This window comes from Thunnus maccoyii, chromosome 11 (assembly GCF_910596095.1).
Source record: "Thunnus maccoyii chromosome 11, fThuMac1.1, whole genome shotgun sequence".
Classification (NCBI taxonomy): Eukaryota; Metazoa; Chordata; class Actinopteri; order Scombriformes; family Scombridae; genus Thunnus; species Thunnus maccoyii.
This window is the reverse complement of record NC_056543.1, coordinates 17,542,935-17,570,795: the sequence shown is the minus strand read 5'-3', so window position 1 is coordinate 17,570,795 and position 27,861 is coordinate 17,542,935. Positions and strand designations below refer to the sequence as shown.

At 38.5% G+C, this 27,861-nt stretch overlaps 1 protein-coding gene across 3 annotated transcripts; it reads left to right on the top strand.

Moving 5' to 3' along the window:
* Positions 1–18: 18 nt before the first annotated feature.
* stk39 (serine threonine kinase 39) lies at positions 19–27,132 on the top strand. Of its 3 annotated transcripts, XM_042426762.1 has the most exons (18): positions 19–194; positions 2,577–2,689; positions 2,937–3,045; positions 4,494–4,632; positions 5,066–5,121; positions 7,730–7,839; positions 8,105–8,206; positions 8,624–8,757; positions 8,905–8,953; positions 9,650–9,715; positions 13,099–13,221; positions 13,988–14,017; positions 14,413–14,469; positions 15,261–15,322; positions 21,202–21,254; positions 21,458–21,526; positions 21,894–21,958; positions 25,633–27,132. In XM_042426762.1, exons 1-18 carry the CDS (start codon positions 89–91, stop codon positions 25,705–25,707), a joined length of 1,518 nt encoding a protein of 505 aa, XP_042282696.1. In that variant the 5' UTR covers positions 19–88; the 3' UTR covers positions 25,708–27,132. The 3 variants fall into 3 exon arrangements, with proteins under 3 accessions (XP_042282696.1, XP_042282697.1, XP_042282698.1); XM_042426763.1 differs by lacking the exon at positions 14,413–14,469; XM_042426764.1 differs by lacking the exons at positions 19–194; positions 2,577–2,689; positions 2,937–3,045 and adding an exon at positions 4,183–4,283.
* The last annotated feature ends 729 nt before the right edge of the window (positions 27,133–27,861 follow it).

The following is a 27,861-nucleotide window of genomic DNA, read 5'->3' as shown; positions in this document are numbered from 1 at the left end:
TCTCTCTCTCTGTGTCTCTCTCTCTCTTCCTCTCTCTCCCTCTGTCTGTCTGTGAGAAGCTGCTAACTAGCGCAGCATCATCATCATCATGGCGGATCAAGGCGAATCTCCGGCTCCTGTCCACCACCCGCAACCAGCGCTGACAACCAGCTGGCCAATTACCAGGGAGTCGTACGAGCTGCAGGAGGTCATTGGTTAGTACCCGCAGATGTTATGAAGTCTGTATATTATCATGGAAATAGACGCCGCGGCGGTTTTATCAGCTGTTAATGACGACGAAGGCCTACCGGCTTTTTCATGTGCAGTCGCCTCCTGCGATGCTTTGCAATGCGGATGTTAACACATTTATAGACTACCGCTTTACAGCAGATGTGTTTGTGGCTCTGACGAGGTCGAATCACATGAAATTCTGGTTACTGTTCAGGGTTGAAAATGTCACATTCACTAAGTGCGTTTCTGGTTAATGTCAGACAGTAGATGGATCAGATTGAGACCAGCGATGCCAGTTCATATGGCACACGTGTGTCCAGTTCATAAAATCACAGATGCTGTGGCTGTGTGAAGACCATGATGTGTCTTTTCACTTGTGTTAGCTGTGATCAGTGGTGGATCCTTTACTTCAGTAACAGTAGAGATACTGCCGTCTAAAAATACTCCATTACAAGTAGTAGTCCTCATTTGAAAATGTGAATTAAGTAAAAGTACAGAAGTATTATCAGCAATATGTATTTAAAGTAGCAACAGTAAAAGTACTCATTATACAGATAGTGTTATGTAGTAATAATAATCATAATAATAATTTGTAGTATATTGTATTGTTTGTTTCTATCACAAACACACGTGAGAGTATTGTAATGTTGTAGTTTATAAATGTACAACCAATTTTAGATACTTAATAGTAATAGTAGATTAATAGTAATAGTACTGCATCATATTATATTATATATACAAGTGTACACTTTATATAGCACCTTTTGCACAAACACGTTTTTTAAAAAGAAAACAAAAGAGTGACAATTTAGCAACAGTTAGAATATTAAAACATATTATTTAATGTAAAATTTTCATCTGAAAAGTAACTAAAGCTGTCAGATAAATGTAGTGGTTTAGAAAGTACAATATGTCTCTCTGAAATGTAGTGGAGTGGAAGTATAAAGTAGCATCAAATGCAGATACTCAAGTAAAGTACAAGTACCTCAAAATTGTACTTGAGTACAATACTTGAGTAAATGTACTTAGTTACTTTCCATTACTGTCTGTGATGTTAGGTAGACAGATTCAAACATCCTGTCACGACAATGTTATAAATGTTACTTCTGCTTACAGTAGTAATAATATGGTTATGATAATAATAGTAACAGTGACATTTGTATACAAGATATTTTTATTTCTAACATCTATTAATCCAGAGTGAGAGACTCAGTTTCCACTAGGGCTGCAACTAACAGGCCTAGTTCCACTAATTTATTTATTTTTTGATTAATCAATTAATAATTAGGCTTTAAAATTAGTACAAAAATGCCCATCACAGTTTCTCACAGCCCAGGGAGATTTAAATGTCCAAACAGAGAAAAGCAGCTGATCCTCACATTGGAGAAGCTGATATTATTATTATTATTATTTTTGCTTGATAAATGACTTAATAGATTAACCAGTTATGAAAATAGTTAGTGATTCATTTTCTGTTAATTGATTAATCCACTAATTGTTTCAGCACAAACTCCCACAATAGCCACGGGTCAAAGACAGAAACATGCACACTCACTCGTTAATAATGTTTATACCTTTATGTCTATTCAGCACATACATCTAGAATAAAAACAGTTGACAGTATAGTCTTGTGTTTTCTTGCAGTCTGAAGACTAGTGGTCATGAATGTAGGACTTTTTGTATTTTCTTCCTATAATCCAACATTTCCAGTGTTTGAAAACACGTTAGTCACAGAATGCTCTAAACTGGTGTTGTCATGAATTTTGCAATTTCAGAAATATTATTCACTGAATGAATGAACAGCAAAAAATCTCAAATGTGTTTCAAAAACAAAAAGGGAAGTTGCCTGAATATTTTTGGCACATGCATTTAACCTGCAGATGAGTTGACAAGTCATATCACCACTGATAAGAAACAGCAGCACAGCTGGCTGCTGCTGACTGTGATGAGGTAGTGAAACCCACCTCTCTGTTCTCATAATCAACTGGTAACCAGCCAGATCTCACGTGTTCTCCACTTCTCCTTATCTGTCACTAACAGCACTATGTTGTGTGTCATAGCTTCTTGGTGTGAACAACTACACTACTCCAGCGTGGCCTGATTTGTATTGCAGCTGTTAAACATGTAAACAACCCCTCATGTTGGGGAGAAAAACGTGCTTAAAGTCAACTTATGTCATTGTGTTTGTTTGACATTTCAGCCAGCAGACATAATAGATGAATACCACAACATAAACACCAAAAAAGGAACACTAGACAAAATAAATACCACTAAAACTGCAGAGTGATGCCGTATTTAAGAGTTCTCTTCCAGATGTTTGTGATGACTTTGCTCCTGTGCAATTTTTCGTTGCTCTGTGATTCCAGGCAGCGGGGCCACAGCTGTGGTGCAGGCAGCCCTCTGTACCCCCAGACAGGAGCGCGTTGCCATAAAGAGGATCAACCTGGAAAAATGCCAAACCAGCATGGATGAGCTATTGGTGAGTTTTGTTGTCTCTCTCGCTAATGCCTTACTACTACTCTCCCTCTGATCCATATTGTTATTGTCCTGTTTAAGTCTATTAATGCACTCTAAAAGGGCATAATACAGTATCATTAAGGTAGTTTTTACTGAGGTGTGTGTAAATGCTGTTGTTATCAGGGTTTCTTATAAGGTATTACAAAGACACACAAGTCAAATGTCCTTTACTATATATGAAATATCTCATTTTTCTTCTCTCACAACAGAAAGAAATTCAAGCAATGAGCCAGTGCAACCATCCCAATGTTGTCACCTATTACACCTCCTTTGTTGTGAAGGATGAACTGTGGTTAGTCATGAAGCTTTTGAGTGGAGGTAAGCTTCACCTGCCATGCTACATGCAACCCAATCCTACCTCTGACTTAATAATACATGAATGCTCAGTGAATGTGATGATGCTACACTGTAAATCCCCTTTTTTAATGTTTGTGCTTTGATCTGACCATTAGGAAATAGCTACCCGTGTTATTATTCTCTTATGCATTAGTTGTCTCTAATGAAAAAATAATGTAGTCATACAGAATATACTCACTGTGTATTGATTGGCTGCTATCACATTACTAATTATTTGTTAATATCTAGTTGGTAACGTTTAGCATGAAATTATACAAAATTCAAATGTTTTTCTTTTGCTTCCTACGTGTTGACAAAAATAATCAAGCAGAGGTACCACTACTCACACACCCCTCATGTATCCTAGAAAATAACAGATCTAGATCCTTAAAAAAACATTTTTTCACCATATTTAGGCAGTTATATGGAGGCACACTCATGCAATGAAAGATAGAGCTGCATGTCATGGACCAAACAACTAATCGATTAATTGAGAAAATAATCGACAGATTAATGAATAATGAAAATAATTGTTAGTTGCATGTTTTGGTATATTGCATCTGTGTTTTTTTTTATTTGCACAGAGGGTACAATAAAATATTACACAATAAAAAAGTTATATTAATTGTGCAGGAGAGGAAGGAATCCCAGAGGGCTTATACAAAGTCCTCCCCTTCATTTCAACAAGTCATTAAAACCATAATTGAGTCATAAAACAACAACATCAAATAGATAAAAAAACAACTGGTGATGCTCCTCTGCACAGCCTTACAACTCTCACTTGTGATTTAATCACAGCAGTGATGTTACTCACCATAATGTACTTCCTATCATGTTGAACTGTTTAAAAGACAACGAGCAAGTAAAAGACATGAAAATAATTTGTGTCTGGTCATAGTGTAATGACTCAGAAAACACAAAACCCCAAAACAGGAATTCAGAGGCAGTAACTGAGTGTCCAGTATCTTTAATCAAGTCCAAAAAACAGGCAGGGGTCCAAAAACCAAGCAGGCAGATAAGACAGACAAAATTGAGGGGAATAGGCAAAAATATTCTAACTGGTAATCAGGCAAGGTATCGTGCAGGCAGAATAAAACAGGCAATGGAAAGCTTGGCATAAAACTCTGGACAATCTGGCAGAGGGTAAGGGAATCTGGGCCTGAATGAGTGACTGATGAGGATAATGAGATCCAGGTGTGGAGATGGGCAGGGAAGCTCAGGTGAGGGGAGTGAGGTGATTGTTGAGCAGATGGGGGTAGCAGGATCTGTAACAAACAATACACAGTGCAAAAAGCATAAAAAACATAGATAGATATATATTAAAGATATTGATCACGTTATGACTCTGCACAACACTGCAGCTTATTTTGTTGGTCATTACTATGTATAAAATGAACAGCTTGTTTTTGTTTTTCTTTGGTGCCGTTTAGGTTCTATGCTGGATATAATTAAGCACACAAACAAAGAAGAGGACAAAAATCGATCTCTAGATGAGCCTATAATTGCTACCATATTAAAAGAAGTCCTAGAGGGCCTGGACTACCTGCACAGAAATGGACAGATTCACCGGTAACACATCTTAATTTGTACATTTTTTTCCCTAAAATTTGCTACTGATATTTGCTACTTTGATTACAGTTTTATGATTAGTTTATAAGAATTAAGAAACCCCCATATCGAAAATGTGCTTGTGTCGTTTTGTGTTTTTGATGAAATGTTATCACTCTGTTGTAAGATACTCTATATAATAAGTAATAAGTTAATATAAATTTAAACCAGTTTGTGAGATTGTATTTATTGACCCGCAGCCTGCTACAACACAGTTTTTGTTTGTCTGTAAACATCCTGTAAATTTCAAGGTCACTGAGAGCCAGGCTTAACGCTTCATCAGCCCCTTGGGCAGAGATCCAGATCGTGGTGGGCTTGTTTGCACGAATGGAAGAATCAATGCTGCTCCACATGACTTTGTTGTTTGTGTCTGTTTGTGTTTTGTTGACCTCAGGGATGTGAAAGCTGGGAACATACTACTGGGAGAAGATGGATCTGTTCAGATTGCAGGTGTGTTGAACATGGTGCTACTATTGTTTGCTGTTGCTCTCTCTTAAGTCTTTCTTTAGTTTAAAACTGAAAGCCTGGTCGTATGCCGAGATGGTGGAATTGAATCCACAGATAACATCAACTAATGAAGAATGATAATGCATGTTTACATTTTTTTGAAATCATAAATCAAGCTTACACGAGACTATATTACTCCCTGAATGATTCTGTCTGCTTGTTCAATCACTATATTGAAGCTGGCAGCTTTTTAAAGCAAGTTAATCTACCAGTTTAGTTTATTGGTAGGGATGAATCACTGCCTTCAAGAAAATAATTATTTTACAGGGTTGAAGAAATAATTAATGATGTTTAAAGAAAATTATAAATAACATTAAGATTTTCTGCATGTTTTCTGCACCTGTACCATGATATCTGATAACAAATTGGCCTTTCTCTCAGAGGACATTATGACATGTCGCTGTAGAAAAAGCACAGGTGTAAATAATAAAATTAATGATGGCTTAATTCCATTTAGCTGCTTCAGTTTCAGAATCAGATAGGTTTATTGCTAAGTAGGTTTTCACAGACAAGGAATTAGCTTTGTTCTGATGATGCATAACAATAAACATAGTGCAAGGACAAAAACAGGAAAGTACTGCAAAATACAAGAAACATAAGTGACAAATTAACAGTAGAAGATATGAAAAAAATGTAAGAATTAGTTTGATATGTCTGTTTTTAAAAATAATAGAGCTGTGCAGTTTGCAAAAGTTCACAGTATGTAGTATAAGTATAAGGATATGTGCAATACAGAATATGTGCAAGATGTGCGTTAATGTAACGAATAAGACAAGTGTGGACATGTGCATTAATGTACATGTGGTGTCAGTGGGGGTCCCGGGCCTTGTTGATGAAGCTGACTGCAGTCAGGAAGAAACTGTTCTTGTGCCATGAGGTTTTAGTTCTGATGGACTGCAGCCTCCTGCTGGAGGTGGTGGTTCAAAGGGTTTGTGTCCAGGGTGGGAGGGGTCTGCCATGATCTTTCCTGCCCGTATCAGTGTCCCAGAGGTGTGCAGGTCCTGGAGGGACGGCAGGTTGTAGCCACTCACCCTCTCAGCAGAGCGAATGATATGCTGCAGTCTGCCCTTGTCCTTGGCAGTGGCAGCAGCGTACCAGATGATGATGATAGAGAGGTGAGGACGGACTCAATGATGGCGTTGTAGAAGTGCACCATCATTGGCTTTGGCAGGTTGAACTTCTTCAGCTGCTGCAGGAAGTACATCCTCTGCTGAGCCTTTTTAGTGACGGAGCTGATGTTCAGCTCCCACTTGAGGTCCTGGTTGATGATGGTTCTCAGGAAGCAGAAGGACTCCACAGTGTTGACTGGGGGGGTCATACAGGATGATGGGGGCAGGTGGGGGTGGGTTCTTTCTGAAGTCCACAACGATCGTCACTGTCTTTAGAGTGTTGAGCTCCAAGTTGTTTCGGCCGCACCAAGTCTCCAGATGGTCTATCTCCCACCTGTAGGTGGTCTCATCCCCACCAGAGATGAGCCCAGTGAGGGTGGTGTCATCTGCACACTTCAGGAGATTGACGGACTGATGACTGGAGGTGCAGCTGTTTGTGTACTGGGGGAAGAGTAGAAGGAATAGGACGCGGCCTTGAGGGGAACTGGTGCTGATATTCTGAGAGCCAGAAATGTGTTTCCTCAGCTTCACGTCCTGCTTCCTGTCAGACAGGAAGTTGGTGATCCACCTGCTGGTGGAGTCAGACACGTGCAGCTGGGAGAGCTTGTCCTGCAGCAGAGCCGGGATGATTGTGTTAAAGGTGGAGCTGAAATCCACAAACAGTTTACTGGCATAGATTCTTGCAGAGTGCTGGAGGATGAAGTGGAGGGCCATGTTTACTGCATCATCCACAGACCTGTTGGCTCTGCAAGCAAACTGCATAGGGTCCAGGAGTGGGTCCGTGATGGTTTTAAGGGTTCTGGTTTTGTGCATGTTGGATCACTGTCAGACTGTCAAGGCTTACTGGGTCACTTGAATAGAACAAAGCGATTGTTAATGTTATTAGGAACACCTGTGCTTTTCCTACTAGTATAGAAGCAGACTAGTAGATATATTTGGTATGTGATATGCTGTACAGATTGTAAAACCACTGAAGACAAATTTGTGATTTGTGAAATTGGGCTTTATAAATAAAAATGACTTGACTTGACATAAAGACCTTTCTTTGCTTGACTAATGTATAAAATATTTTTGGTTTTGTGTTTACTCTGTGACTATTTACTACTTTTGAATGCAGTGTTTAGACCAGTGGTAATCAATGACCAGCTTATCATAGAAGCAAATACGCTTTACTCACATCAGAAGAAGTCAATAGCAACCGGACTCTGATGCTGACACAGCTAACAAGCTGAAATTAAAATTAGAGTTTGAAGTTAATTGGTGAGAATTTTGGAGATTTCTTTTCCGACTCTTCACCAGTCATAAAGATGGTTTAACACAGAATTTTAAAGCAAAATACTGTATTATTTTGTTTGCTAAAAATATTTCAGCTGCAGCCATTTTCTGCATTTTCTCTATTAAGAATGAACGATGCATTATTTATTCATCCTTTTTTTTTCCAGATTTTGGAGTAAGCGCATTCCTAGCCACAGGGGGGGATATGACTAGAAACAAAGTACGAAAGACCTTTGTTGGCACGCCATGCTGGATGGCGCCAGAGGTGATGGAACAGGTGAGTCCAACAATCCATAAAAAAGTAGTTGTTGGTGACATCGTAACCTCATTACATTTCATATCCTGTAATATGTATTTACCTGAGCTTGTGGGCTTGCTTCCACTTGGAGCTAGTGTTAATACATCACTTAATGTAACTATCATTAGATAATTTGATATACCTTTTGTCATGTTAATCACTAAGACCAAGGCATTTACATAAAACCCTTGACCTGCAAGTCTGTTACAAAGATATTACAGATGATGTAATTCTACACCCACAGGTACGAGGCTATGATTTCAAAGCGGACATATGGAGTTTTGGAATTACAGCCATAGAATTAGCTACAGGGTCTGCACCCTATCACCGCTACCCTCCCATGAAGGTCAGTGTTCTGGATGTGTCATTAGGTGTAATATAATCAATGTAGTGTCCTAATCATACATATTCTTATAGCTTTCACTAGCACTGACTAATAAAAGTAGATAGTAATGTCCATAAACTCTTGGCTTACTCCTATATTTACTTCTAAAGCAACTTTTCTTTCTCTGAAGTTTCATCATTAGCAAGAAAAAAAACATGTGGAGAGAACACATTCTGACTTGCTTGCTTTTACTGTAATTGGGAACCCAAACAAGTATTCAAGAGTCAGCCTTTTATCTAAAGTAACCCGTTGCTTTTACTTACATAAGACTTTCTCTGCAAACAGTTTCTTGCTTTGAGTTTCTGTTCTTCATACAATATTTGTGTTGTTGACGAAACGTGTGGGTGGTTTTTGACCATTTTTCTTGTCTTTTTCAAGGTCTTAATGCTCACGCTACAGAATGATCCACCTACTCTAGAGACGGGCGTAGAGGACAAGGAAATGCTAAAGAAATATGGCAAATCGTTTAGGAAGCTAATAACTATGTGCCTTCAGAAGGATCCTGCCAAAAGGTTTGCTCCACATTCCATATACCAACCAACCAAGTATTTCAGTGAAGAGGGCATATGCAATTTGTGATCAATAAGAAGGACCTTAACATTCAGTGAGTGATGCGTTGTGATGCGTTTTCTAACAACTGTACTTTTCTTTATCTCTAGGCCTACAGCCGCAGAGCTTTTGAAGTGTAAATTCTTCCAAAAGGCCAAGGTATTTGTTTCATCTCAAATATTTGACTTGACATCTTTGTTTGGTTTTGTTATTCATGTTATGCTTATGGCTTCATGCCAACTCCTACCAATATTTCAGCTGTGTTTATACATTTATATGTCATTGGATAAATCAAACAGCATACAGTATTAATGTCCACATTGAATCTGTATTCTTAATACACTATTGCAGATATAATGACAACAAAAAATGGAAAACATATGACTCTCACCGTAATTAAATTCCTACCTTGTGCTTGTTCATTTAATCTTAAGTATATTATTGGGAAAAACTGTTTAAAAAGTAGAACCAGAGCAATCAGTAGGTTATTTAAAGTATAACACATTGACTGTGACCTCCTACTGTTTTTACTAATTTAATGTAATGATGAATTACAAGGATGTACTAAATGTGTAGGAAAACCTGTTAAAAGGTTTTGAATATCTGAAATGTGAAATAAAATCATTATTAACACATTGACTTATTAGCACAGTGACTACACAACTATAAAACTTTTACAAAGACTTTTTTACAAGTCTTCTAGCCTATGCACGTCCATCGATTTCAAAATGCTACCATTTAAAAAAAAAAAAAACCTCATTGAGTTTTTTTAAAACCATTATTAGGTTTTTATTAATTTAATCTATTCATTACGTTTATCAATGATACTTTAATTCTTTTTTTTTTCTCTTGCAGAACAGAGAATATCTGGTCGAAAAGCTTTTGTGTCGTGCTCCAAAAATCTCCCAGAGAGCAAAGAAGGTATGTTTACATAAACTTGTGCTGTAAAATAACTCAGTTATTGATCTTACATGAACAAATTATGTGTGAGAATGGGGACTGACTGAAGTCGATCTCTCCACCAGAATGTTGCATATACAGTCACCACAAGCTACGCACTCTGACGTTCTTCAACACCTCAAACACTGTATGTGCAAACTGTTTTGTAGATTATGTAAAAATATGGGCTACTGCAGCATAAGTCAAACGGTATAGATGTGCTGACGCTTTGTGTCTGTGCCCCTCAGTGCAGCTCTCTGCATGTGGAACACCTTAGACAAACAGGTTTAAATTAACTGTTAACATTAGGTAACAGAAAGGAGCACATTATTGTTCAGCTTGCTTGCTCAGTTGCCCGCTAGTCGCCGAGAGGAAGTGCAGTTTTCAGGCACAGCTGATATTGGCTTCACATAACACTCCGCCTGGATGGCCAGGACAGAAATGGGAACAGAGGGCCACTGCCGGAAGGCAGAGTAGCCGAGCGGAGGGGTGGAAATTCACTGGTCAGGAGTAAATGGAGGGCACAGTGGATAGCAGAGCTGTTCCTGTGTATGACGTTAACATTACGCACAGACAGCGCAGGGTGTCGATAAAGAGGGAAGTAACTACTAATACTACTGTATAGTGGAAGTGGCATGATGTTGGTGAGGTTTGTTGATGGTCATGGATTACCGTTATTGCACACTGTCAATAAAATATGTTACAGACACTGCTTTTCCAATTTTGACTATTTTCAGTCAACTCTGAATCAAATTATGCAATATTGGACCTTAATGTGGCACAGTATTCAGGATTTAAACAGCAAAACCTTTCCCAAATGATTCATATTAAAGCAGATGATGGTACTTTTTGAAAGTACTTTTACAGATAGAAACTTGTATGTTGTGGAGCCATTTTATCCAAAAATGGAAATGCACAGTTATTGAACATATTGGACATATTTTTATGTACAAAGTCCTGTTAAAAATGTCAAATACAGTACAGTATAATCACACATAAAGATAGCAGTAGATTAGATTATGTGTCCACGTAATGTCTGATTTGAAAGCGCTGGTTGATGAGATGTGAGATGGATGAGATGTGTCACAAAGCCAGTGTCCTTGTTATTTTGTGCTGATTTGACCCGCAGTGTCATCTACATTATACACTCAGCAAATATTACTCAAAGCTTGCAGAGACGAGCAATACTGCGGGAACATCATCATCTCGGGATGCTTTGACCTCTTTATATCAAGACCACAGTGGCCCTGATCTTGTACAGTCAGTCCAAAACCTCCTAGTTTAACTCAGCCATCTTACATTTCTTGACTTCCTTGGACTGCTGTTGCCCTCTTTTCACATCTTTTCCTTAGTGTTCTTGTTTTGTTTCTGTAGTTTTGTGTGATATTATGCAGTCATGGTAAACACACGCAGTTCTAATCTCAGGGAAAAAAGTACTATAGGAGCTTAAGAGAGGATACTTAAAGCCAGACAGCTACTATAAAATGCTTCTCTTTAAATGGGCTTTAAGGGACCTAACTTCACCTTGAAAATTCTCCGGTAAATGAGTAGGAGATGGCAGATCCTCTAGTCAGCTGTCACTAGTAAAGTAATTTCAAAATTAATATTTTTTCTGATGAAAAGAGAGGAATGATTGAAAGATCGAGGGAAATGAGGGAGAGCGGAAATTACCAGTCTTATAGACCTGTCAAACAAGGGCGTGGATCAGTTTCGATAGGCTTTTATTATATTTGAAATAGAAATGTAAAAAAAAGATCACATGCAGAGTATAAACTGTAGGTACACATGCGCTGAATAACCAGCAGAGGGCACCCTGACACCCATGATAGAGTTTCCAGCTGGAGAAACTAGAGGCATTATTGTTTAACGATTAGACATGAGTAGCTTGCAAATAAGGTGGAAGGCTGGCCTCATTGATTTGTCACAGGATAAAAAGTGGGGGAAAATGGAAAAGGATTGTTATTGAGTTCAAATGTATGGTCCAGTACACACACGGTGATAGAGAACTGATTGAGTTCTGCATGGATGCTTTCTGAGGCCTGATTTCAAAATACCAGGCATTTTACCCCAGTGTGCAGTAGTTTTATCCCCTGCAAACCCTGAATGAGTTGTCTCCAATGCTTTCAAATTCAGATGTTACAACGTTTCTGTTCATATTCATATTTTCATACATTTGCAGTGGGATTTTTGTCCTGTTTTATGTGTGTGAATGTCAGTCGGGTGATCATGTATAGCCACTGAGTGGATCGATCTGTGTCTGTTTTGCTCAAGGACCCTGAGCAGAACTGGTGGAGCCTTGGTTCTATGTCAGGTTTGGAAAATAAACCCGACACCACCAGAGGGGTAGTGCTTCTTTAACTTTGACCTTGTCTAGAGCTGGGGAATTTATGACCCTGGTGTTAGTGGCTTACTTTCTGTTTTGTGTGCTGTTTTTTTCCATAACACTGTGGTGCTCTCATAACTTCCCTCACACTGCTAGACTAGCCATCTGTTGCTCGCCTTACACTTCTCTAAACTGTAGAAATGCAAAGAATTACAGGCTTTACCAGTGACTTTGCCATACTTACCTGCTTTGATGTGTCATATATCAGTTGCATTTGTGCTACCACTGGTATTTAACCAAGTTGAAGTCAGATTGGAAATCCATCTTATATTGCCTCTCCACATGATTTAAAGAGTTTTTTTTTTCTGTACACATTGTGCTGTATCCATTCTGTAACCATAGAATTTCTACTGGAGTACTTAGCAGTTTTTAAGTTAGTGTATTGTATATCGCCAATGTTGAGGTCACATTCATACCAGTAACTTCTGAAAATGAGCCAGTAGCAAAGATTGTATTTGCTAATTTGTGGAGTCTGTGGACTCCTAGTGGTTCATTTAAGATTTTTAAAATAAATATGTTTTAACCAAATGTTTCTTCATATGTGAGAACTCCCCTTGCTCCTCTTGAAAAGAAAAGTAGTTTTTTCATCTCTGATCATTTCCATTCTGTTTTAGTAAAAATGAAGAGCTACATTTGGCCTGATCAGTTTATCTTCCAGACATATTCAACAGGCTAAATTACTTGAATGTGACTTTGTACATTTACTTTTCATGCCACGAATGTGCAGCTGGGAATGTCCGTAATTTCTCTCAGGGAGAGGGGAGGCCGGGAGGGGCGGGGGGAGACTTGAGGTATGTCAGCTCATCACAAGGGGTCCAGTACTCCAAAAAAAGACTGTGAGCCACTAATGTAAAAGCCATGTAAAAAAAAAAAAAAAAATCATATGGACAGAGCACAATGTATATGCATACGTGTGCAGTTGAAAATCTATGAATGAGGTCATTAACATTCAGTGTGCTGGCTGTGTGTTGTCATGGTTCAGGTGAGGAGAGTCCCAGGCTCCAGTGGCCACCTGCACAAGACAGAGGATGGAGACTGGGAGTGGAGCGACGACGAGCTGGACGAGGGCAGCGAAGAAGGCAAGGCGGCGGTGAATCAGGGCAGGGTAGGTGAGACTCATGCCAACCTAAGCAACGTGTACTTTTTCACAGGCACTCACATGATATTCATCTCGAATTGCATATTATTGCACAGTAAGAACAAAACAATAACAATGAATTACAGAAATGAGCTTCTTATGTTTAAGATAACTTTTTGAGATTCAGTTTTAATTGTTATGACAAAAGTACAAGATGTTGGTAATTATTGTTGCGTGTCATGTCTAACCTGTAGATCACATTGTTATGTAACTTCCCCTCTGTGTTAGACCCTGTGCATTCCTTTCCTCCCTGATCAGTTAGTTTTTTTGGATAGCAGATGGCTTATCTCAGAGAGAGCCTGTCATAAGGGTCGCTGTAATGAGCTGGAAGATAGCTGCTAGGATTTGAGGCAGGAGGAAAGTCGACAGCTATGATCAAAGGGCCCTTTGATAGAGATACCCAGCTTTAATGTATGATGCAATAAATAATGCGCTACCTAAAGTAATGATTTAAGAAATAAGTTGTTGCTGGTAGTATTTTTACAAGGTTGGTTTCCAGTTTCCTTTCATCGATCTCAGGCTTGTTAGTTTTCAGCAGTTGTACGGCTCTTTTTTTCATAACAGTAAAAAAAAAAAAACAGACTTTGAATGACAGATGGATGGACAGATGTATCCATCACAGACTGATGGAAAGCCAGACATGAAGTATATTAATGAGTGAACATCACAAGTTTCTTGCTGTTAGATAAACTTGAATATGAAATGTTTGTTTTTGATTTTTTTCCCCCTCCAGTCACGAAGGGTCAAAGATGAGGCCAAAGATGTAAGTTAGCTTTTCCTCTTGTGTACAAATTTTAACATGCAATTAATTTTTTTTTCTCAAGATTTCAAATAGATTTGCTTTATCCTCTCTGCTGCTCTATAATTCAATGACTTAGTAGAAGGATATTTTTGTAAATGCAATTAACTGGCCTACTTGGGAAGAATTTTGAGTAATCATGAACTCCATCATGAATGTTTATTTCACCAAACACAAACTTCCAGTTTTGCACTGTTTAATCAAAACAGTCGAGCACCTGCTTGAAACCATCAATGCTCCTCATTGATTGTTTTGAATTGACTTCTCTGTGTTTTCTTAATAAGATGAGTTCTGATTTGATATTTACCAAGGATGTCAAAGCATTTGCACATTTATGCCTCTTATTTTGTTCCTCCCAGAATGAGGAGAATGCCAACTATGTCCCTATTGAAGGGTTGTCTATTCAGCATCCCCAGGTGAGGGATTCAGCGGCAGCACTAATTTGTCATGATTCAGTGACCTTGATGCCACACTGATTGTCTGTGTGTGCGCTTGTGTACATTTTGTATGTCCGTACTTCACATGTGTGCGAGTCTCTCTGTGCATGTGTGTGCGCGCGTGTGTGTGTGTACACGTGTGAATGTAGGTCTCCTGGAGGGATGCTCTCAGCAGTAATAACTCAGAGTAAATGGCTGTCTGCCTGACAGTGCCAGCTCAGTGCCTGGGTGTATCTCATCTAAAGACTCACTGCCATTGTAACCCATTTTCTAAGGCTATTGTCATTTTGAAAATGAGCCAAAGCAGTTTGAGGTGTAGTCTTGTGCTCCTGTCAGGAATTAACTATGACAGCTACTCAGCAGTCATTTCTTACTCCTAATAGCCATTCTCTGCCGTTCAAAGAGCACATTTATAATATGGTATTGATAACGTCAATAGATACTTAGACAATGCATGCGTTGCTCCTTTTCTTTTCCCCTCACGACGTTCCCTGCATCTGCAATGAATGGAAGACATTTTTCAGAAAAAAATTAAACCACATAGGCTGAGTGTGCGGCCACTTACACACACACACACACACACACACACACACTCTCTTTCTTGTGTATCATTTATTGTGACTATTATGTTCATCTTGCATTTACCAGCTCTCCTCGCTCTGCAGTACACGCTTCTTTCTCTTTTTCACAGAAAACATTTTTTTGTCTGATTTCTAACTCTACTAGCGTACAACGTAAACAGCCTCATCATTAGACTTTTTCTCACGCAGGTTGAACCATTTGAGGATACGCCCTACATTCAAGGTGCCGTGAACATGGTACTACGGCTAAGGTGAGACAGATGATTCTTCTTCAGATCAGTTTCTACATCATTTGCTGATGTACAAGGCAATATTGGAACCATTTACGGCAACGCAGGCTTAACGAATGGTTAAAAATCGCTGTTTCTAGGAGAAATGCAGTGCGGCTGTACAAGTGACAAATGACCATCACCTCACTTTGTCCTAAACGTGCAGGCTACTAATAGCTGATCTTTGCTTGCTATGAAGTGGATCTGGCATCACTATGTTTCCCTTCATCTCACTTTGTCTCACCGGTCGTGTTATGGGGGAGCAGAGTGTTACACTCCATTGGTTGTCTGGCTGTGCTCCACAATCTGCTTTCCTCCCTTAGACTGGTTGCACTCATTGTATCCCTGCGTCTTGTTGTACAATTCCAGGCATTTCTGTTTATGAATAGATTTTAATGATAAAGTGGATGTTTGAGATTCAGCCTCAGAATGATCAACATAAACACTTCCTGTTTGAAAACAACAACATTTACCTTCATATATAATTAGAGAATGCAACATACATGTTCAGGTACATTATCTGTGTATAGTTTACATTATCTCTCCTCCTCAGTATGCAAACACAAAGAAAGAGAAAGAGAGAGGACATTTTAAGGGGTGCAGCAACAGACAGACAGTAATGCATGTTTGGACAGTTGAAAGTCGGCTTTGGCTCCCTGATGGGCCTGATGGTTGCAGAGCAGACTCGCGGTTGAACAGACATCTGAAGGTCCCTCCCTTGGCGCCCAGCATAGCACAGAAAACTGTTTTATTCTGTGCTTACTAATAAGACACTGGTCAGGTTGCAACAGGAGACGACTCACTGTTTGGTGGCTGTCAGTATTGTAACCTGGTGGTAAAAATAAATGGGCAGTGCTTTGATGGTTCATGATTTTTCTGTGGATTTTAGTTGTTCAATCCGTGGATTTTATGGCTCAAACTCAACAAACTGATTAGATCTGGTAGCCAATGGTTCTATTCCAACACAGACTTCAGTGGCAGCTCCTATTAAATGGAGAAATACTGTTACCCTGGAAACTTCAGAAAGAGTTTGTAAAAATGTGTCAAAGCAGAATCAAGTGAATTAATTTCCTCTACAGAGAAACGCATTCACTCTGTCTGTTGTCAATATGATCGCAGCATTAGGCTGTCAGGTCGTCTCTCTGTGTTTGTCACCAACTGTGGCTGCTAGAATATTCAGCGTTAGAGATGGAGGCGTGTGATCGGTGCCGTCTTGAATGCAACTTCGTAAGCTTGGTGGCATTTTTTTTTCTCAGAAGCATAAGGGTTTCAAATGCCCTGGTGGATAACCAAAACCTTTCACTATACACTGTTATTAGACATGATCAAGCGCTTTGTGTATAATTTATCCTTTAAATGTTATCAACAAATCTCCATCTCAGCAGCAGATTGCTGACTATTTTAGGACTTACTGGCCTTATTTGAATTATTGTTTGAATGTGGATTTTGGGATAAGGGCAAGGGAACAGGTTTATATGATGATCTAAGGAGTTTTCTTATAACTGAAGAAATATGTCTTTAAGATAAAGAGAAAAAAACTTTTGGAATTGTTGAGTAGGACTTGGCGGGTATGTTTTAAAGTGGATCAGCACAGGAGGTATTATAAGATAAGAGATTGCGTTCATATTTTGGGTTTTTCTTTGGCTGTGCTCCCATGTTTGGGGGGGAAACATGAGATACTTATTGCCTTCACAGATATTATAAGGCTGCAAGAAGCAGTGTATTTAATTAGAGTGATTAAGTGGAGGATTTGTCTGGTATATTAAGGTAAAGCAGATGTATTATGGTAAAGAGCTTGTTTAGACAACTCTAAGCAGTTATGAGTCAACTTTGTTGATCTTCAGTGAGTGACTTACAACTGAGCTACAACCAAATGCAAGCTAGCTGACGTAAACAAAATGATGTTTCTAGCTGGTCTTAATTGCAAAAGAAATGAAAAGAAATTGTTTTATTAAGCCTAGATCTTATTGTCAGTTGTCTGGTATAATATTATACTAACCCATAGGTATGTTGGGCAAAAACACAACGATACAACCCTGGTTGTGAAAAAAGTAATATAAATATTATGGTCCTTGACAATTTGTACAAATTTAAAGATTAAAAATAGAGAATTCATGAAAATAATTATATTTTAGAGAGCAAAAAAAAACAAAAAAACAACCCAGCTAATTGGTCTTCTAACTAATAGGGGAGTTACAGCTGATTAGCATGCGTTTATGGTAACATGATCCCCTCAGTAGCAGAGACTAGGGAACTGCAGCAGCCTGTTTGGATTTTTGTCAACATTTTGCTTGGAACTCATTCAGTCCTTTTTTTTTTTTTTTTTACAAAGGCACTAAGGTCTCCTGTGAAAAACATTGTCAGCAGTTTGAAGGGGAAGTTAAGACTTGCATAATATGCTTGCTCTTTTTGCAATGTCATTGAAGCTTAAATAGCCCAAATAGCACAGATGAAAATTGATTTCACTGTGCAGTTTAGTCCAGAGGTGACATTTCCTTGTGTTTTCTTGTTTATAAAGGGTAAGTAGAAGCTGACAAATGTCAGAGCAGCCTCTGAAATATCATCTTGATGAATATCAGATAACATGGATCTATTGCTTGTGAAATTACCCGTACATTTATGAAGCATGTGAAATAATTAGGTAACAATTTATTTTACTTGACCATGATTATCTGATGTACTCCAAATAATTTACATGGAACTTTCCTTGAACGATGTAATTTAGTACTAGTTATGGGAAAAATAGAAAATTCCTTGAAAGAAAAGCTCAATTTAATCCAGAATGAATATTCATTCAGTAGTCATTTATTATTGGAAACTGTATTCTCCACATTTGTTGAATTGTATGTTTGCCTGCAGACAAATTTGACATTTTAGCTGACCTGCTGTGCCTGGTTGCACTAGCAATAGTTACAAGGAATACTATCTCAGGTTCCCTATAATTAATACCACATAATGTAGTTCTTTCCCGGAAACTTCTTGCAAATTATTATGAAAATATTGGTCATTAGTGTTATGAGTCAGGGTTAATTGCAACTCTAGTAACATTTTTACACAGTAACCTTTTTTTGCAAGTGCTCTACATTTTTGTTTTCTGCATGGTGTCTGGACCTCATCTTTTATAAGTGCATAAAATTGATCGTCAGGGGGTCCTTTCTTTTTATGTGCAATCAGCCATGTGCTCTGATGTTAAGATGTGGACTTTCTTATTTCGCTTATTGCAGTCGATTCACCCCAAGCCTGTATTGACTATTTGTCAGTTTGTTTACCAAAAACCAAAACACACAGAAGAATAGAATACATCTATGCAGTCTCAACACAGCAGGGCATCTGTATATTGGCCTTGACATCATAATGTGTCGAATTTTGTCTGAACTCTCAGTCCTCAGTCTTCCTGTCAGTAACTTCTATTACAGCCAAGACTGTGGGCTGTAATGTGTCGTACTCACAAACATTACCCAGTGTGCACTGAAAATTTTTTTTAATGGACTGTTGAAGAGATTTCCTCTCCAGTCTTCATGATGTTTTCCAGTGAAAGGGTTATTAAAGCCTCTACCTAAAATCGCAGACCTGTCTTTACCTCTGCCCACTTAACACTCACGCTGTACCCTTTTTTTTCCCTCTAAATGATGTGTCATAAACCTGCCATCGTCCAGTGAGATTATGTCATTTCATATACGCAAGTTAGTTCCCTCTGTGTCAAAGGGTGTCTGTGTGTGAAGTGCTAATTTTAGTGCTGCTGAACTGTGGAAACATTAAATCTTCAGAATGGTATTTAAAAACATACTGTTAACTCTCACACGTCACGACAGTGTTCAGTCTGCTAAAATGGTTAATCCCAAACGGTTCTGACGTAGTTTGACAGAATGCTTTTCTAAACACCCACTGTGGTTTATCTATGGAAGTGGCAGATTTTAGGCACATTTTATTTGGGCAGGCTTATGATCCTCTGACATACATGTTGCCTTGACAGCTCTGGCAATGTGCACCCTCTGCTTCTACTGCAGGGAATAGAGATGTTTTATACGTCCATCTGCTCCACTAGAGTTTTTACCCTGTTTTTTTTCCCAACAGTGAGTCTCTTAAATTAAAAAAAGTCAAGTTGACTCACAGCTAAATGATAGTAAATCTCTTTCTCACTATTTTGTACAGTCTTGCTTGTAACAAACACATAGCAGCTGTCTTTGCTTGTGTGTGTGTGTTGACTTATGGCTCTAATCTCATCTGAAATGAGGGTTGCGGGCTTGCCATGTGATTTATTTAACTAGACTACAAACCAAATTAATCTTTTCCCAGCACATTTCTTTTGGGAACACTGACAGGTCTTGCTTTTATCAGCAACTGGCTGCTCCCATGTCACGCACAAATTTTAAAGACAGACTTCTAATATAAATGATGCAAATTAATGCAAGTTAATGCTGCAAAGGGGCCGAAGGGCACATTTCATGAATACAATTACATTTTGGGGATGTATACTGGCACCTGCTTATTTTTCACATTACTCACTTTTTCACATTTATTCCAGTATATAGTTGAGGATACATAGAATCACATATATTCATGTTTAGTTTTCAGATTTTTTATAGGAACATGCACAGATAATAAGATGCCAGTGTTTCCTCTTTTAACACTCAGTATTTCAGTATTTGCAGCAGGTGTGAGGTATGCAGAGGAAGCAGCTAGACCAGCCCATCCTCACAAGAAGAGCGACAGAATAGGTCTTAAATTCAGGCTGGCAAATATGACCTACAGATGTTTACACCATCTACAGTAGCGGCTGAATTTAAGACCTGTACTGTGGTTTAATTATGAGGATGTGTTGAGCTAGACAATTGTTACCATCCATCATACTGGTCAGTATGTGGAAATCTAGCTGAGACATATCCTCTGCACCTTCTCTATAGTTCCACTGCAACAGCACGTGCTTTAATGGTATACTTTTAAAACTTTTTACTTATTTATTTTTCCTTTTTATGGCAACTAATTTAGCTAATCATTGTGTCAGTTGGTGTAAGTTGTTTACATTTATATTTAGCTGGCTTAATTATCTTAATACCCTTTGTGTTAAAGCTGCTCCAATCAATATTTTTATATTAATGGATCAAATGACTTTGTGTAATATGCAAGGGGTTGCTAGTAGTGACAAACACACAGAGATTTATCACCTGACTCTGCAGTTCCTCTAAGCTCTGCATTGCATTTTAAAGCTCTAAAACCCACAATATTCTACCAATCCAGCACCAAGCAGCAGATAGACAAAGTTAGTAACTAGCTGGTGAACAAAATGGAGTATTTAGAAGCCAAAGAGACAGATATTTCCCTCAGGAGTTAGTGGAGAGCCGGGCTAGAAGGAGAGTGAATATTGGACATTTTTCTGGCAAACACGAACCTAAGCTAATACTAATGTTGCTTCTTGTCTTCTTGATGGGTAAATAAGCCCGTCTTTGCAAACACATTCACCATATTGACTTTATAAGGTGATGTCAGTGTTGTGATGACAGCTTGTATCTGTTGCTCCACAGTGGCCAAAAAAAAAATAAAAATCAATGAATGCACACACTGTCATACTCATTTTCATCCACGTTTGATAAGGTCACTGATGTGGTCCTCGCCAGCTGTACTGCTTCAACACATCATCACTTTTCCCAAATCACAGAAGGCATTTTCATGTCTACACACAACCTTGGTCTCCTGCTTGTTTCCTAATGTTCTGCAGCTCTGAACTGAGTCAAGGTTCTGCTCCGTTTAAGTACTGTAATAGTAGTGTTTTTGTTCAGGAGGCCCATAGAAACACAACAGGAAACTCAAACCTGACTTCTGAGAGTCTGCTTTTGCAAACACCTTCTTCTCTCTCCTTTAAGGAACTCTAGAAAGGAGCTGAATGACATCCGGTTTGAATTCACTCCTGGGCGAGGTAAGAGCTGAGCTTACAAGGTTTTGAATGTGCTATTCCCTTTGTGTTAATATCTTGACACGCTGTGAATTGTGTGTCTAATGGGTAATGACAGTGTTTGTGAATAGAAGCGCTTATGACAGTATCTAATTCAATACCTAACACAATTACCTGCTAAGTGGACTGTTGCAGACCCAATATTTGTCATGTTATTCCCTCACAAGACACTGCTGATGGCGTTTCCCAGGAGTTGTTCTCAGCTGGTCTGGTCAACGGACACGATGTTGTTATAGGTAATGTTACACCTTTTTATTCTGGTAAATTGCATTGTTTGATAATCTACTTATCTAAGCCCATCTCCCATAAAACATCACTTAAAGAGAGAATTATGCCCTTACTAGAAAGGCTATTACAAGACATTGACATTTATTTCATTTGGCAAGTCCACAGACCTTGACATGACTAAACTGAATAAAAATTGCTTTTATTAATTGCAGATATTTTTTCTACCATAGAATTATATAAGTGACTTACTTACATCTGAAATGTTACTAGTATACAAAGTGATGACAGAAAATAACTGTATTTTCTTGTGTTCTGTTCTGCATTTTGTAAAACTAACAACTGACATTATGTTGTTTTATGGCCTCTTTATTACAGTTGCTGCTAACCTTCAGAAGATTGTAGATGACCCAACTACCTACAAAGTATTGACGTTTAAGCTGGTGAGTTTCCAGATGATTGACGACACCCTCCTGTGTCCTGCCTGACAATGACAGCTTATTGTCGAAAAGTTCAGTGAGAATTGTGAGAGCTGGAGTTATTAGAAAAGCTACAAACAAACCAATTACCTTCAACATGAACCAACATCTGCTGCTGAAGGTTTTTCAATTGTTCACACAAGGTTGTTGCCCTTTCATACAAATTATATACGGTACAGTGTATACATGCACTTACATTGTACTCTATGTGGTACTGAACTATACAAAACATGTTGCACAAATAAAACAACCACAGGTCACATAGATTTGTTGTACATGAGAGCTACCGTAGACTGATAAATCAGTCGGCTGCAGATATATTGATATTAGTGTATTATGTCGGCCAATAAGCAACAAGAATCGTCAGTACAGAAATGCCAAAGATATGTTCAACATGATGTAGAAATAGTGTTTCCATTGCATAGTTTGTGTATCAGAAAGTTCTCACAAGTTTACTTTTCAACTGTATTAATTCCCGTGGTTTTGGAATGTGTGTTTATTTAATGCGTTTCTGTAAAAAAAAAAAAAAAAGATCATTGGCCCACATATCACATCAGATTTTTAAACTCTCAAATATCGATACAGGTATCAGCCTCAAAAATATAGTATTGGTTGAACTATAGTTTACATATATTGTCAATTTTAATGTGTCCAGTCATAAACAAGCTCCCATTCCAAGTCTTTTAACATTCAGTATCTGCCGAGTGTGAGTCTGATCCAGCGTTCATTTTATTTTCTCCTGTGTAATGCAGCTACACAGTGTGCACTCAGCCTATGGTAGTTCTACATTAAACGTAGTTAAGCAATTAAAATATGTTTCCCAGCTGAACGCCTCTGCAATAGGAAAATATACCTCGCATCACAGCTTTCCTTTGGTGGCTTTCTATATTTTTTGGTGTGATGTCCTACAATGTTTTGTGTAATATTAGTGGAGAGCAGTGTTAGAATTTGAACAGCCTCTCTTCATCTGCAGTATGAACATAATACTGGAGGTCAAATGCAGTTTTCAACAAACTGTTTCATTTTTCTTTTTTCTTTTTTTCCGCTCGCTTCACTCGGTGATGTGCAGTGCTGTTTATTTGTTTGTGTGTTCCACAGTTCACCTGCAGGTCAGTCATTCAGTCTGAGTGTAGTAATGGATATATCAAGTCCGCATGTGATCCACACACACTTGTTGTTTTATCTACTTTATCTAGTCACAACAGAGGAGAGAGCAAGAGACTAATTATATATTGTGAATGTCTATCTTTAAGTCACAAGTCCCCTTTGTGTTACAGAGATATCACATTTATAAAAACCCAAAAACCAAGAATGTCAGTTCTTCTGGGTTTGACAAAAATATGTAAATTATGTTTTATTGACCTTTCTGTTGTTGTGGGTAAACAACATCTGCGCCTCAGGTCACAGTGCTTTACAGAGTGACCTTTCTGCCACATTTGCCTTATCAGCAGCTAGTGAGTGTTGTGGTCTTCCAGTCTCCGGAGAGCCAGAGTGAGGGCAGTGTTGGGCACGCCATGTAGATATATATGCTTCCATTTGCATATGTTAACTCTGCTTCACTGCACGCAGTGTAAAATCCCCTCTGTTACTCAACTCTCCCTTTCTAAACTAAGAGTTACGAGTGCCATGTCACAAACCCAGGGACTAAGAGTAATTACCCTCGCTGGGGCAGCAATTCATATGATTTAGGAAGACAGTTTATGGTGTGGGTGGCACTAACCCAGCTTTATGACTGAACTAAACAAGAGGTCACTACAGACTCTGTTACCGGTTTTAACAACGATCCCTCTGTGTTGATCAAGTAAAGAGCTCTCATACCGCCTGAGACCTGGAGTGGGTTTCCCCAATCAGGTGTGAATTGCTGGAGGCCAGTGGGTGTTCATTCAGGAGCTGAATGAACTCCCTGAGTAGCATCTGAGCAGCCTGAAAATTGAGGTGAGAATTGAGGTGAGATGAGGTGCTGGAAGGTTGAGCAGAGAGCAAAATATTTTGTTTTATTAAAGGTAGCGAATCAGTTTAGGGATGATACATCAACAAATGTTTACAGACACCCAGACAAAGTAGGCGGACCATTACACCTATATGTGATTTTTTTTTTTTTTTTTTTTTTTAACATCTCATTCCAAAACCTTGGGCATTATTCTTCCGGGAAGGCTTTCCACAAGATTTTGGAACCTGGTTGCAGGGATTTGCTCCCATTCAGCCACAGGAGTATTAGTGAGGGCTGATGTACAGCAATAAGACCTCATTTGCAGTCAGCTTTTTCAATTGTCAAAGGTGCAAGCCCATCAAGGTCTTCCAAACCAAACTCAGAAAACCATTTCTTTACTGACCTTGAATTGTGCATGGGGGTATTGCCATGTTGAAACAAGGCCTTCCCCAATCTGTTGCTACAAATTAGGAAGCAAACTATTATGTGAATATCATTATACGCTGTAGCATTAACATTTCCCTTAGCTGGAACAATGGGATCTTTCCCAAACCATTTAGAAATACCCTCAGACAAACACAACACAAACAACACAACACTTAAGTATGGACAGACTTCTGGGCATATAAGACAATATATGTGATATGTATAGTACAAATGATTTAAATATGTGATTCAGTGTGTACAAACTACAAAGAAATCAAGGCAGTTTGGTTTTCACATTTAATCCAACAGCATAGTGATGTTCTGATCTGATATACTGCAGCAGCACTGGTGCCATTTTTAAAAATGTATTTATTTTATTTATTTGATGCTTGTTTGATGATGCTTATTAATTAACAGAAAAAATAACTGTAAATGAGCCAGAGTGAGCCTAAAAGGCTAATCTTCATCTGTCGTTCCTGGCCAATTTAAAATTAGAATAAAATGACATCTTGTAAAAGTCATGGTACACAACACAGAGTACACATCCACCTATCAATGTCACAACACATTTTAGTCAACAACACATACTAAGTGAGTTGAGAAAAGAATGGAAAGGATGGATAAAGACAGACAAAACAGACAGGTAGGCAGCAGAGAAAGACAACTAGTGTTCTGATGTTCACGTGTTTAACGAGCCACAGCTTCAACTGACCAGTGTATTTGCATGTCTAAATGTGTTTTAATGTGTGAATGTCTCCATGTTACCGAGGCAATAATCTCAAAAGGTTCCAACACAGTGATGTAAAGATTTTAAACTGAAAAAGAAAAAAGATCACTTTATCAGATTAGTTAACAGTATGAATCAATATTGGTTCAGGCATCACAATTTGTATGTGGAGAAAAAAACTGGGATCAGTCTCTACCTTCTACAAACTGCTCATTCATGTGATCATCTTTTAAATCTCTATGCAGCGTTTAACGCCTGAATCTAAACCAAACTGAACTCCAAATTGTCACATTTTTGTTAGCAGTGATATTTCCTTTCTCCTCTTCTTCTTTGTCAGTAATTAAAATAATAATACAAATTGTTTTTCGAAAATAAGCCGTATTTTATGAAATAATATGCTCACTAACTTGCAGTGTTTTCAACTCACTGGTTTATCCAGGAATTTACTGCACAGCTGTTCTACAGATTTTCAGTGGATTAGTTTTCGTGATGCAGATGAGTGTCAGGATGCAACCGAGCTCCGCTGACCCTCTCGATGTCTTCCTCCTCGTGCAGGCCTCCAGCTGCGATGACACGGAGATCCCGGACGAGGTGAAGCTGATCGGCTTCGCGCAGCTAAGTGTTAGCTGATGATCTCTTCATGCATGAAGCAGGTGAGACAGTTCAGGGCAGACAGACTGAGGAACACACCACCACTTCCTGCAACATCCTCCCCGACACCCTCCCCGTAAACTCACTCCTCCACTCCTCCCCCGCTCCTTTTCACCTACCCCGAGGCCAAGCTCTGCCACCGCCCCGCCTCCACCTCCTTAGCGCCGACTCCCCTGCTCACTGTCCCCCCGACCTTTAACCTTAACGACATTCCACCGCCCAGCGCACGGACCGGGATCAGGATAAAGCCCAGGAAATCTAAAGATGTACTCAGGTGGTGAAAGAAGGTGATTATGATGTAGCTTTGAATGTTTTATTTATTTTTTTTCCTAATTTTTTGTTTTACATCACATTACCTCTGTGTTCAGCAAAGCTCTCATTATTTATTGAAAGAAGAAGGTATTTTTACTTTTCTCACATTGTTCTGTTGCCACAGTGAAGACAAATTTGCTTTGACTCGCATCTCACTCATTTGTGATGTTTCCCTGAGGACTGTGTCAGAATGTAAGATTTAGTTAATTTATTGGAAAAGCACATTTTCATAATAACATAATGAATGTCTAAAAAGAGAATGAATTGTATTTCTGTGTCAAGATCTGTTTCACATTGACAAGAAGGGAACCATTTGCTTGAGTGTGCAGAGAAAAAAACGAGACCTGGATGCTACTGTGTATAATTTGCTGCTCTCGACAGTGTTAATGCTTCAAAATGCTAGAGGTGCCTTGTTCATTTTTCTGTGCCTAAGAAAGTCGTCAGTGAGTGAGAGCCACATAAAGAGCAGAGCCTGCTGATTACCATTTCACAAATGTATAACTCCAGCAATGACACAATTCAAGTGAAGCATCTTAATAACATAATGAGAAGCTACAATGCACTTTTGGGCTGAGTGTATGCACCCAACAAGCAGATGCTTAGCCCTCGGAGACAAGTTAACGTGTGTGCTTTTGTCATCAGACAAATAAAATATAACAGAACATTTAGTCGTGTAATCTGCTCTGGCTGATGTGTTTTCACATGCCAGGCTACTAGACAAAATCACAACAGTTTAATTTTCTTGCTCTGTCCTGCTGCACTACAAAACTTTTTGCTCCCAAATATATATATATAGTAGTTACTAAAATGTACTGTATGACAATGCACCTGAAGATGAAACCAAAAGGCAACTATTGAAAGGGCGATGAGCCATTTGTTTGTCCAAACAAGTCCAGTAGCTCTAAATTATTTTTAAGTATTGAGGTGGTAAATATTAACTTACTGAACTAATTACTAAATTATTTTATGAAGTAATTTGTTTTCTATGTACAGTATGTGTACCATTTCAGCATATTACCCCTGTTCCCTCTCTGTAATCAGCTGATGTCAAATTTGTGACGAGGAGCAACAAATAAAGAATTGCTATTTTAAAAAAAAGTGTGGCATATTTATTCTATATATCTGTAAGCTGGGAATGTCATAACATCATCATCTCAACTACCATAAACTCACCTTCAGTTAGATCTTTTATGAAATATTTGATCTTGACAGAAGAGTTTTTAAATTATATGATTTTATAGATTTTGGTTGCAGGAAGATTTGTGGCAACATTTGGCCAGTCTGGTTTTAAACAGCTGAATGACTTTAAATGGTGTAGGACTATAAAACAACCTCCTCTTTGTTCTCAAATAAAAAACAGTATAAATGTATAAGAAATTATTACTGATGGGAACCTTCGAAAAATGCAAGAACCCTCTACAAATCTATAACTGAGGGGAAACAGGCACAGAGTAAAAGCAGTAATATTACTTTAATTATTCAAGTATTTGTTTTTTAATGTAAAAAACATACAATATATAACAACAACCCCTTTCGGGATAGATGCTTTCACAGTAAATGTCACATTAGCTTATAATACTACAAAACATCTTGAAAGAAAGAAATGAAAATGTGGCTGTGAAAGCCACATTTTCTGAGAAACACAAAACATTTTCCATGATGTCAGTAGCAGTGCTTCAGTAATCACTGATATGCCAGATACATTTGATAATACATCCAGTCTGTGATGGTCTTAGCTACAGTTAAACTCATACTTGCACGACATGTATTTCTCTTGATGCGTGTAAGAGTTGATGAGCTGAAATAGCTGCTGACATACAG